Here is a 12,451-nt window from a genome sequence, read left to right as displayed (position 1 = left end):
GCTACATGGTCACAGCCATCTGCAAACTGGATACTCAGTCCTGATCCAGTGTGACTTTTGGTACAGGCTAATGACCCGCCACTCTCAGTAAGTAAGCCAGTGGTTCTGAAACTGTGGGTCCCCAGATGTTTTGGCCTTCAACTCCCAGAAATCCCAACAGCTGGTAAACTGGCTGGGATTTCTGGGAGTTGTAGGTCAAAACACCTGGGGACTCACAGGTTGAAGATCACTAAAGTAAGTAAGCTTTCTCATTGGTGTGAATCACAGAGACCATAAAGAAGAAAACATGGCCAAGCTTTAACTGTAGTTCTTTGAGTAGCCATCTATCAATTCACACAATTCATTTTCCTCCCTTCTTCATGCTATCCCTCAACTCCAGGCCTCCAGACAAACTTGGAACTAGAGTCCCTTCCACACAGCTGAATAAAATCCCACATTATCTGCTTTGAACTGGAATATATGGCAGTGTGAACTCAGATAACTCAGTTCAAAACAGATACTGTGGGATATTCTGCCTTTATATTTTGGGTTATATGGCTGTGTGGAAGTGCACAGTGTTTCAGTGGAAATGAATGACTTATATCCACATGAGTTACTGGAGCAGGGTTACCACTAAACTACCAATAGAAGTTTTCAATGTTAGTTTTGGTACAGAATGAACCACACATGTGAATGCATAGATGACCCCTCAAAGAGCCAGTTACAGGTAGCTAACCCATTCTCCCTCAAGGTGTAATCATAGATTGCCATATGGCTTCAAACTCTCTTAATTATATTACATAATATGGGGTCACGGATATATTTTGTCTGTCTATAACATTACAAAATTTCATGCTGTGATTTTACACGATCATTGGTCTGAGGTGCAAATACTAGCTTATTGTCTTTTCTAGTTTTTGATATTGTGGTTATCCTTATGAACAAATAATGTTGATGTTAAAATACAACTGCACCGTTTATATTTCTAGTAGTACTGTAGAAGCAAAGTCTTTCTCTGACCCCAGAGGAAGATTTGTAAATCCCTTGCTGACAAATAGAAGTGGGAACTCTATTTGTCTCTTGATGGGAACTCTCTTGATTTTAAAAAGATCAGAAAGTGATAAAATTGGCACAAATTGCCATGGAGATTGAAAGTATGAATTCAATTTTTAAGTCTACCTATAACTTGAAATGTTTTTATTCTTTATATGAGCTTGGTAAAAACTTTGGTTACTACTTTTTATTTTGAGTATTTTATATATTTTACTTATTTACTTACTTACTTACTTACTTACTTACTTAGGTGATCCCTTGTTGTCCAAGTAGGATTGTCTTCCAAGATTGGTGTACCGACTGTGGGTTCGTAGGTGACTTTGGAGCCCTATTCTTGATCTGCATCTTCTGCTGCAGTGAGGGCATTAGTTTCCAGGTGGAAGGCGGTCCCAGTCGGGGTTGGCTTGACATGCCTTCCTCTTGGCATGTTTCTCTTTTTCGCCCTCCATTTGTGCCTCTTCAAATTCTACAGCACTGCTGGTCACAGCTGACTTCCAGCTGGAGTGCTCAAGGGCCAGGGCTTCCCAGTTCTCAGTGTCTATGCCAGAGTTTTTAAGGTTGGCTTTGAGTCCATCTTTAAATCTCTTTTCCTGCCCACCAACATTCTGTCTTCCGGTCTCGGAGTAGATCAACTGCTTTGGGAGACGGTGGTTGGGCATCATCTTCCGTTCTTGAATTCAGAGTAGAGCAACTGCTTTGGGAGACGGTGGTCGGGCATCCAGACAACGTTGCCGGTCCAGCGGAGTTGATGATGGAGGACCATCGCTTCAGTGCTGGTGGTCTTTGCTTCTTCCAGCACGCTAACATTTGTCCGCTTGTCTTCCCAAGAGATTTGCAGGATTTTTCAGAGGCAACGCTGATGGAATCATCTAGGAGTTGCATGTGACGTCTGTATATAGTCCACGTCTCGCAGGCATATCGCGGGTTGGGAGGACAATAGCTTTATAAACAAGCACCTTGGTCTCCCTGCGGATATCCCAGTCCTCAAACACTCTGTGCTTCATTCGGAAAAATGCTACACTCGCAGAGCTCAGGCAGTGTTGTATTTCAGTGTCAATGCTGACTTTTGTGGAGAGGTGGCTGCCAAGGTAGCAGAAATGGTCAACATTTTATAATGTTACACCATTAAGCTATATTTCTGGCATTGGAGAGGGATTTTATATCTGTTTGTAGTGGTCTCTGGCTAGCACAATAAATGTATTAGACTTTGTACGTAAAATTAGAGAGCAGAAAACAGTGTGTACCTTGGAATGAATTCATGTTTATCACGGTATCAGTTTGGTCAGTTTTCAAGAAATGGACATAAGTACAATGCAGAGAGGATAAACTAGCAATACTTTACCTCTTCAAAATAAGCAAATCCAGTGATTAAACATTCCTGAGTTTCAGACCATAATTAGAATTCATGTTGGCCCAACATTTGTAAAGCTCAGAAATGGAAAGATACGCCCAATACTTCGAACAGATATGCCTTGAGAACAGGAATGATGTTCTCGAATATTGTGAAATGAACCAATTTGTGCTCATATACAACTGTCTGTCCATTTAGCCACACAAAACTTTTCCTTATTCTTTCAGAACTAAATTCCCATACTCCATGCAGAGAGTTTAGAACTGGAATATTTGAAGCTATAATAAGGGAAAGTAAAATGTAAACTTGCAAATGAAGGCTGGTATCCTATACAAACCTAGTTATGATTCTCTTAATTAACAGAATTAAGGGACTTGCTCACCGGAAATAGAATTCTGTGTGTTGTCGAAGACATTCATATCTGGAATCACTGGGTTGCAGTGGGTTTTCAGGCTGTATGGCCATGTTCTAGTAGCATTGTTTCCTGACGTTTTGCCTGCATCTGTGGCAGGCATCCTCAGAGGTTCTGTGGGCAGTGAAGCAGGTGGAGTATATATCTTTGGAATGTCCAAGGTGGGAGAAAGAACCTTTTTCTGTTTGAAGCAAGTGTGAATGTTGCAATAGGCATGCTTGAATATTATTGACTAGCCATGAAGCTGCAAAGTCAATCAGTGAAAGTATCTGCATAAAAGCAGCCTTGCCTCTGTTGCATGAAGGGCATCCTCTGTTTAGGAGGTGTTAACTGGCACTTGATTGTTTGCTGTCTTGGAGTTCCTCTGTTTCTGAGTGGTGTTTCTTGTTTACTGTCTTGATTCTGGTATTTTTTTTATATTGTTAACCAGATTTTGTTCATTTTCATGGTTTTCATGCCAGATTTTTCGTGACCCTAATATTGAGTGATTGGATTGAATGAAGTGAACCCCATTTGGGGTCAAGACCCCCAGTTGAAGAAGCAGTGCTTTAACAGATGGCATAGACTGGGCATTCCATATCTGGAATTCCAAAATACAAAAGCCTTCAAAATTGTCCACAAGGGTGGTTGAGATAGTGATACCATTGCTTTCTGATGGTTTAATGAATGCAAACTTGGTTTCATGCTCAAAGTATGACAAAATATGTGTGTAGGCTATGTGTGTAGGATGTACTGTATACAAAACATAACTGAATTTCATGTTTTTAGATGTGGGTCACAGCTACATGATCCCTCATTATGTATATATATGCAAATTAAGGTATTCCAGATTCTTAAATCCAAAAAACCTTTGGTCCCAAACATTTTGGACATTCCGGCGTCTGGAGGCGATGCTCGACTCTGGCCATTGGGAGGTGCCCTTCTTCCATTTTTCCACACTGAGGAGCCTGTTGTCTGTAGACCCTCCTGGTTGTGTTGCCGGCATGGCTGCCTTTTCCCTTTGCGCCGAGGCGGTATCTATCGATCTATTCACATTGCATGTTTTTGAACTGCTAGGTTGGCAGAAGCTAGGGTTAACAGCTGGAGCTCACCCCACTCCCCGGATTTTAACTGTCAACTTTCTGGTCAAAATAATATTGTAAAATAGGACTACCACTTAAATTGCTAGCATGAAATATCAGTGCCATTGAATAAATGGGATTCTGCTGTATTTCTTATTTTTTTTTGTCTAGGCTAATTAGAAGAAAGAATAGTAAAACGAGAGCCTCATCATAATTTCATTCACTTGCTAGAACAATGAGTATGTTAATAATTCTCAGGTTCTAATACAGGGCTTTTTAAACCTTTTCAACTCACGTCCTCTTTCTGCTTAATTTTTATATGACCCTGAGTATATAGATATAGAAAATGGGCATTAAGAAACATCAAACATTTATGGATAATAATTCAACATTTGCAAGGCTTGTCAAATAGGCTGACTTCCCCTATTTATGAAGCACAGATGAAGCATTTTCTGCAGAGTTCATTGAACACTTCATGTTGTTGTTAACAGTTACTGATGCCAGATTTTTCGTGACCCTAATATTGAGTGATTGGATTGACCTTGAAGGAGCTGGGGGTGGTGACGGCCAACAGGGAGCTCTGACATGGGCTGATCCATGAGGTCACGAAGAGTTGGAAACGACTGAACGAATGAACAACAGCAATATTGAGTGAAGGGAACCCCATTTGGGGTCAAGACCCCCAGTTGAAGAAGCAGTGCTTTAAGAGATGGCACAGACTGGGCATTCCATATCTGGAATTCCAAAATCTAAAAGCCTTCAAAATTGTCCACAAGGGTGGTTGAGATAGTGATACCTTTGCTTTTGTAATGCTCAAAGTATGACAAAATATTTTGCTTGAAGTTACCTTCAGGCTATGTGTATAGGATGTACTGTATACACAGGGGTGGCTCAACCCATTACGCAACGTAAGCATTTGCAGTATAGTTGATTTTGCCCAGGGGCGCTCTTGAGGCGCTCTTGGGGGGAAAATAGACCTTGACATATGCAAGTTGTAGTTACTGGGATGTATAGTTCACCTACAATCAAAGAGCATTCTGAACACCAATGAAGGAATTGAACCAAATGTGGCACACAGAACTCCCACGACAAACAGAAAATATATATCAGTGATTGGTTGGGGGCACCAAAATACTGTTTGCTTACTGTTGAAAATTACCTAGGGCCACCTCTATGTATACAAAACATAACTGAATTTCATTTTTTTAGATGTGGGTCGCAGCTACATGATCCCTGGTTATGTATGTATATGCAAATTAAGGTATTCCAGATTTTTAAATCCAAAAAACCTCTGGTCCCAAACATTTTGGATATGGTATATTCAACCCGTAACATCATTCCTGAGTTAAAGAAAAACATAGTTCTGTATTATTTTGCTACTGTTCCCCATGGTGAAGATTGGGTCAGGAAACAGCTATTACCTCACTTTCTGTTTTCAGAATATCCATTATTTCTTGCTTGGCCAACTAATTTCTTTTCTTTTCTTGTCTTTTCTTGTTCCATAGCTGACATTATTTCAACTGTTGAATTCAACCACACAGGGGAGTTGCTGGCAACAGGGGACAAAGGAGGCCGAGTGGTCATCTTTCAAAGGGAACCAGAGGTACGCATTTTTAAATTTCCTTTTTACTATCAGAGTAAGTCTCACATTCAGTGTCAAATGATCTGTCCCTGTTTATTTATTTTATTTATTTATTATTTATTTCCTATATTTATACCCCGCCCTTCTCCCCCCCCCAAAGGGGGAGACTCAGGGCCACCTAACAAAAGTATCATATGATGCTAGCATCATAAAAACAACCACAGTACAATCAAAATATTAAAAATTTAAACAACAATTAAAACAATTAATTAAGACACATCCATTAAAATTGAAATCCAAAAACCAGTCCGGGTCAATTCATTACCATAAGTTGTGTCATCTTCTTCCACTTGCTGCTCACTGATCAAACGCTTGGTCCCATAACCAGGTCTTGATTTTCCGTCTAAAAGACAAGGGAGAGGTGGCCAATCTGATATCTATAGGAAGGGCATTCCATAGGCAGGGGACCACTGCTGAGAAGGCCCTGCCCCTCGTCCCCATCAACCGTGTTTGCGATAGTGGTGGGATCGAGAGCAGGACCTCTCTTGAAGATCTTAAACTTCGTGATGGTTCGTGGCAAGAGATACGTTCGGACAGATAGTCTGGTTTAACCAAGTTTCAGTAATGTTGACATGATATCATTGCCATATTTCAGATAGAGTGAAGCTGAGGTTTTTCTGCCTCCTACTTCACAATCACATGCTTACATCTTGTAATATGTAGTTTATAGTAAACTGGGCTGTTCTGGTGGGACTTCCACATGTATTAGGCTACAAATCCTACATTCAAATTGAGGGCCAAGGGTGATGGGATTTGGGCTGCAATGCATCTGCAAATTGCTAGTGTTGGCCCTAAAACATGGGATCTCACAACCCGTTTGTCAAATCATAGAATCTTAGAGTCATAGAACATGGACCATCCAGGCCAACCCCTTGCCGTGTGGGGACACTCAATCAAAGCATTCCTGACAGATGACCACCCAGCCTCTGCTTCAACACCTCCAGAGATGTTCCATTAACGAACAGCTCTTACTGTCAGGAAGTTCTTCTTGACATTTAGGTGGAACATTTACTGCAATTTGAATCTATTGTTCCGTTTCCTAGTCTTTAGAGTGGCAGGAAACAAGCTTGCTCTCTCCTTACTTTGAATACAGTGCACAGGATTCACCCATCCAGTCTGCAAGTTCTCTGTTTTATTATTTCCACTCAGTGATAGAAAAATGGAACTGTGTTTAAATTTGAAATGACACAAATATAACTGAGCGGTGCTTTTAAGACTGGAAATTAATTGCATGGACATTGAGTAGGCAGGAAAACTGTTACAGTGGAGCTTTTTCCAGAATGTATAACATTGTATTGGGTTTTGGTTAATTTAGGAGGAAATGTCCAAATGAATAAGAATAGCATCTGTCACAGCATCTTCTGAAAGGAAGTCCATTAAATGTGTTGTCGAAGGCTTTCATGGCAGGAATCACTGGGCTGCTGTGAGTTTTCCGGGCTGTATTGCCATGTTCCAGAGGCATTCTCTTCTGACATTTTCCCCACATCTATGGCAGGCATCCTCAGGGGTTTTGAGGTCGTGACACAACCTCTGAGGATGCCTGCCATAGATGTGAGTGAAATGTCAGGAGGGAATGCTTCTGGAACATGGCCATACAGCCCAGAAAACTCACAGCAACCCAGTCCATTAAATCCTTCTCATATTGGTATTCAGCCCCAAACCAATATACCCTAATGTTGTCTCTATATTATAATTTAGACTCAGTCTTAGCATCCCGAATTAAACAACATTATTTAGGGATAAAATATTTCAAGAAACTTTTGAAGCTTTTGAAAAGAAACTGTTTTGAGTCCCCCCAGGGGTGGAAAAGGTGGTATATAAATACTGTAAATAATAATAATAATAATAATAATAATAATAATAATAATAATAAATAGATTTGTTTTCAGTTTTTTGATGGAGATTCTGGAAAACAAAAGAAATAACGGATATCAGCTCTTTTTATATCACTTTGTTCCTTAGGGAATATAAAATATACTGGAGTGGATCTAATTTTGATATGCATATTATTATAATGTCTAACATATAGAAAGAGCATTTATTCATGCAATAATATAAACTATTACTTTGTGCTACACATTCATACCCATGGTATCGAAATGTAAGGAACCTCTTTGGTTTTGCTAGTTTACAAAGAGCAGAGTAAAAAAAAAACCCATTTAAAACTGAAGTGAAATAGAAACAATTATATTGTCTCCATCAGACATAAAGAACTCAATCTCATGAAAACAATTGACTAAAAGAAACTGAGTAGAGGAAGTGCAATGATCTGAAACCATGCATTGTCTTATATGAAAGGGTTTTTGTTCCATCGAGTTCAGAAAAAAAATCTTGGGGGAGTAAATGTATGAAGTGAGTGAGCATGGTTTAGTGGTTTGAGCATTTGACTACAATTCTTGAGGTCCTGGTTTGAATTCTCACTCGGTCATGGAGTGACCTTGGGCATCTCTCTTTCAGCTTCAGAGAAAGTCAAAGGCAAGTTCTCTCTAAATAAATCTTGCCAAGAAAACGTAAGAGTCACTTTAAATTGGAAATGATGGCGCACAACAACAGATATATGAATACTTTTTCTTAAGCATTCTATTAAGCATTTCAGAGGAAACAATGAGTGTTTCTAAAGAGTAGCATTACAAAATGCTTAACCCAGGCAACACCAGGTATATATGCTAGTAGCATGTATTTCTCCCCGTTGAAATTCATTTTGTTGGTTTGCACCCAGATCTCTAATCAGTTCAGATCGTTTTGGATTCTGATCTTATCCTTCCCAGTTTGGTGTTATCTGCAAATTTGACAAGCATTATCTAGACCACATTTTAGTAGCTTATTTGCAAGAATATCATAGGTTATCTTGGCAAAGACCTTCCTGAAATTACAGCATTCCGGGCGTCTATCTCTATCAAAAAAGATAAAGGATTAGTATAGCATGACTTGATTTTGAGCACATTTTCATCATTATAAATAGCTATTGATGGCACGTAATCTGTAAATACAAAAACTATCCAGACCCTCCTAGAAAACCACTGCTTCTCTGTGGAGTTTCAGGGCAAGAAAATAGATGGAGGAGGCAAAAGAATGGACTACCTCAAGGTAGCGTTCTTGCACCAATCTTGTTTACTAATGATCAGCCACAACCACAACTCACAAAGAGCTTTAGATATGCTTTATGATGTGTAATCCTTTTGGTACTAATACTGGAGAGTGGTCCCTGGTCAGAGTGGTCCCTGATCAAAAAATGGATATACTCTGATGACCGTGGCCTAACAACACAAGCAAAAGATATATCTTCAGCTACTACAAAGATAACCACCTGAAGCCTAACTCTACCAAGACAGAAGTGTGCACTTTCCACCTACGTAATCGTGAAGCCCACAGGAAACTGAAGGTTACCTGGGAAAGCCAAGAGCTTGAACACTGTTCCCACTCTAAATATCTCGCTGTCACCTTAGATTGAACACTAACATTTAGGAAACACTGTTCTAACACCAAACAAAAGCAGCTGGACACAATAACATCCCGCAGAAACGTACTACTAGAGCATGAGGTACAGACTCAAAATTAATAAGAACATCAGCCCTGGCCTTGACTTATTCAACTGCTGAGTATTTCTGCCCCATCTGGCATAAATCTGCCCATGTGAAGCAGGTGAATATAGCACTAAATGAGACGTGTAGAATAATCACAGGATGTCTTAAACCTACACCTGTTGATAAGCTCTATAGCTATCTGGCATTGCCCCCCCCCCCCCCCAAATGTGCGAAGGGAAGTTGCTGCTAACTGGGAGAGAAATAAGGTTGAACTTTGTGAAAGCCATCCACTGTATGGCTATCAGCCTCCTCCCAGTAGGCTCAAATTAAGGAAAAGCTTCATGAGAACCACCGCTCCTCTAAATGTTCCTCGAGCAACAGCTAGAATATCCCTGTGGGCAGAAAAGCCAGGCAATTCCAACTGGATGCCCCCCCCCCCCCCACACAAGGGTTTCTTCCTCTGGGGCAAGCCAAGAATGGGCAACTGGAAGTCCCTTAACATACCCAGAAGTGGAGTGGGCAGATCAAAAGACAACCTGGCAAAATGGCACTACCTAGAAGAACCCTCCACCTTGTGTGACTCTGAATCGGAACAAACAACTCAGCATCTGTATGCTTGTCCACAATGCCCTGCCTCATGCACAAGAATTTTTTAAAGCTACAGACAATGCATTTGCTGTTGCCCATTTTTGGTCTCAAATTATTTAGCTGCTTGTGCTCATTTTATTTTATCACTTTTATGCTTATTTATTTATGCAATGCTTTTGACACAAAATAAATAACTAAATAAATTTGTGAATATATCAAATTTCCTTCTTAAAAGTCATCACTATTTCTTGTGAGAACAAATTCCATGGTTTGTATTCTGTGAAGTTCCTCGTTTTCGCTGAACTTTGCCTGGGTTTTAGCATTGTGGCCAAGGGAGAAACTGTTCTTCCCAACCATTCTCCGCGTGATATACATCATTTTATACCACCTAAACTGTGCTCTACAGGCCAATGGATACTCCACCTCAGACATCAGAATAGCTGCAAGACTGAGAACAAGCCACTGATAAGCTTGATCCGTTTATCAGTTTTATCCTGTCTTATCATATTTATTTACTGTATTGTTATACGTGTCTTATTTTAACTTACTACATGGAGTGTGATTTTTAATTTAAGATAAACAGTACCAAATGTTGTAATATTTCCTTATTAGGAGCTGATCATTTTGCTCAAATTTGGAGGTGGGGAAAAATATCTTTCACCACTATTATTATCTGCTTTGGCCACAAAACCATTGGCCATTGCAGTTCACTTTTTGTCTCATATACATTTTATTCAGGTAGATGCAAACAACATTTCTGGAAAAGGCTGTAGTTTGCCAGAAGATCCAATATCCTCCAAAGCTTTTGCAATTTCAATTTTTGCTGTACTGAAGAATATAAACACCAGAGCTCACTGTTTGTTTATATCACTGTTTGTTTATTTGTACCTTGAAAAAACAATGGCATCAATAAGAGTTTATTGTGTTGCATTATTTTGTTTGTCATTTTGTAATTTATTTCCAGTCTATACTTAATGTAGGACATTACAGCCAATGTTTAAGTATTTCTGTAGATAGGAATCTTGTTCCTTTTCCCCAGCAGCTGAACTTGAGAATACTACTTGCAGTACAAACATTGTGTTTCCTATAGTATTCTGTGCCTTTCCCCATTGTTCTACTTATTTTTATAAATATTATTTTAAATATCCAATTGTGTTGAAATTAAAAACATATAATTGAAAGCAATGCTTTCGCTGTGGGAGTATGTAGTGGGCATTCAGAAAGCGAGTGGAAGTGGAAGAGTGGGAGAGGAAAGGTTTTTTGGATGGCCTGATTGCATAGACTAGTGCTGGGAAAAGCATTAGAAACTAATATCTCCCTTAAGGGTACGATACATACTATTTACTATATTAGCATCTTCCCTTCTAAGCCTGGCTTCACTGCAACTATCACCATGAAGAAATCTGGTGATAGCAGCCAACGATCATATCTGTCCCGTGCTGGTTGCTGTTATAAAAGATAGCAGCGAGGGTAGAAGTGAGATTTTAAAATTGGATTTATCAGACTGGGAAATATAGAGAAATAATGCCTCCCCTGCTCAACCAAATTGAAACGATGACACCTCCACTACAGACTAGCTCACCAAAATATAGAGGGAGTATGGTTGTTGACCCAACTGTATATGTAAAAGCTAGGAACTGGGAACCACTGGAACTGAGAGGCTTAAAATGATTCTTTAAAAGATTTCTGCTGCCACCATATTAATAAATAGGCTAAGGTATTATTGAAAGGTTGTTCAGTAACACACCCTGTGTCACTATAGTTTTCTTAAAGGCTGCTGAAAGCTGACTTGAATAATTTGCTTTGACCCCAAAGGTATTCACACTGAGGCTGGTATAAGTTGGTAAAAATAACAAGAACGTTTATTGAACAGGCTTGAATGATTCAGGTACAAAAGCTTAATGGTTTCAGTAAAATACTGGCATAAAAAGCTTGTGGTTGCGTTTGAGTAAAGATCTTAAAAATTTCTGGGTTACAAGACTTAAAAGTTACAACACAGAAAATTACCTCAGGAAATGAATCTCTGAAAGTAACTCCCCAAAAATTCCCCTTAGGAAACTAGCCAAAAACCCTGAACTAGTCTTCCTTAGAAAATGAACAGACCACTAAAGGGGTTCTGCTCCACACTGTATTCTAGCTATATACAATAGCTATTCTGAATACTAGACAAAAGACTGAACCAAACTTCTTCTTTAAAAACCCAAACTGCTCTTGCTAACACCCACACTTCTTCTCTCTACCCGATCGAAAGTCCAACTGGCAAACTGGGAACTCAAACCTCAGTTTAAAAGCCACTTTTTTCCTTTAGAACCTTTAGGCTCCGCCCCCATCTTCCTAACCAATCCTAGCCTTCTAACTTTCCCTCCAAGACTAGACCACGCCCCCTCAAGGCAAACCTAACCTAAGATGGCGTCTCCCTGTCTCCCTTTCCTAAAATGGATGCAGTGGCTTCGTCAGGCCCACTTCTTTAGGCCTAAGCTAGCCTGCTAAGGTAAGGGATTCATTATACATGTCAACTCAAGCGGCTTAGTTTTGTGGACTGCATGGAGAGTTCCCCAGCAGTGCATATGGTTCCTCTTGAATATACTGACAATACTGCTTTTTCCATGTTGGGATAAACATTGACACTGGGCATTCATCCTTTACTTGTCCTACTGGTCTTTGCAGAGTAAAAATGATCCATATGGCCAGGGTGAGTACAATGTTTACAGCACCTTCCAGAGCCACGAACCGGAGTTTGACTATCTGAAGAGTTTGGAAATAGAGGAAAAAATAAACAAGATAAAGTGGCTGCCTCAGCAGAATGCAGGCCATTCTCTCCTGTCAACAAATGGTAAGACT

General features: G+C 39.8%; 1 protein-coding gene across 3 annotated transcripts in view; it reads left to right on the top strand.

The window, feature by feature from the left end:
- The window catches only part of PPP2R2C (protein phosphatase 2 regulatory subunit Bgamma), a 51,432-nt gene that overhangs the window by 23,052 nt on the left and 15,929 nt on the right, over window positions 1–12,451 (top strand). For all 3 annotated transcript variants that reach the window (XM_060778041.2, XM_060778039.2, XM_060778040.2), the window contains 2 exons: window positions 5,362–5,459; window positions 12,278–12,443. In XM_060778041.2, the coding sequence (XP_060634024.1) occupies window positions 5,362–5,459; window positions 12,278–12,443 (264 nt within the window). The remainder of the gene's footprint in view (window positions 1–5,361; window positions 5,460–12,277; window positions 12,444–12,451) is intronic.

Source organism: Anolis sagrei, chromosome 5 (genome assembly GCF_037176765.1).
Source record: "Anolis sagrei isolate rAnoSag1 chromosome 5, rAnoSag1.mat, whole genome shotgun sequence".
NCBI classification, from domain to species: Eukaryota; Metazoa; Chordata; class Lepidosauria; order Squamata; family Dactyloidae; genus Anolis; species Anolis sagrei.
This window is presented reverse-complemented; position numbering and strand designations above follow the sequence as displayed.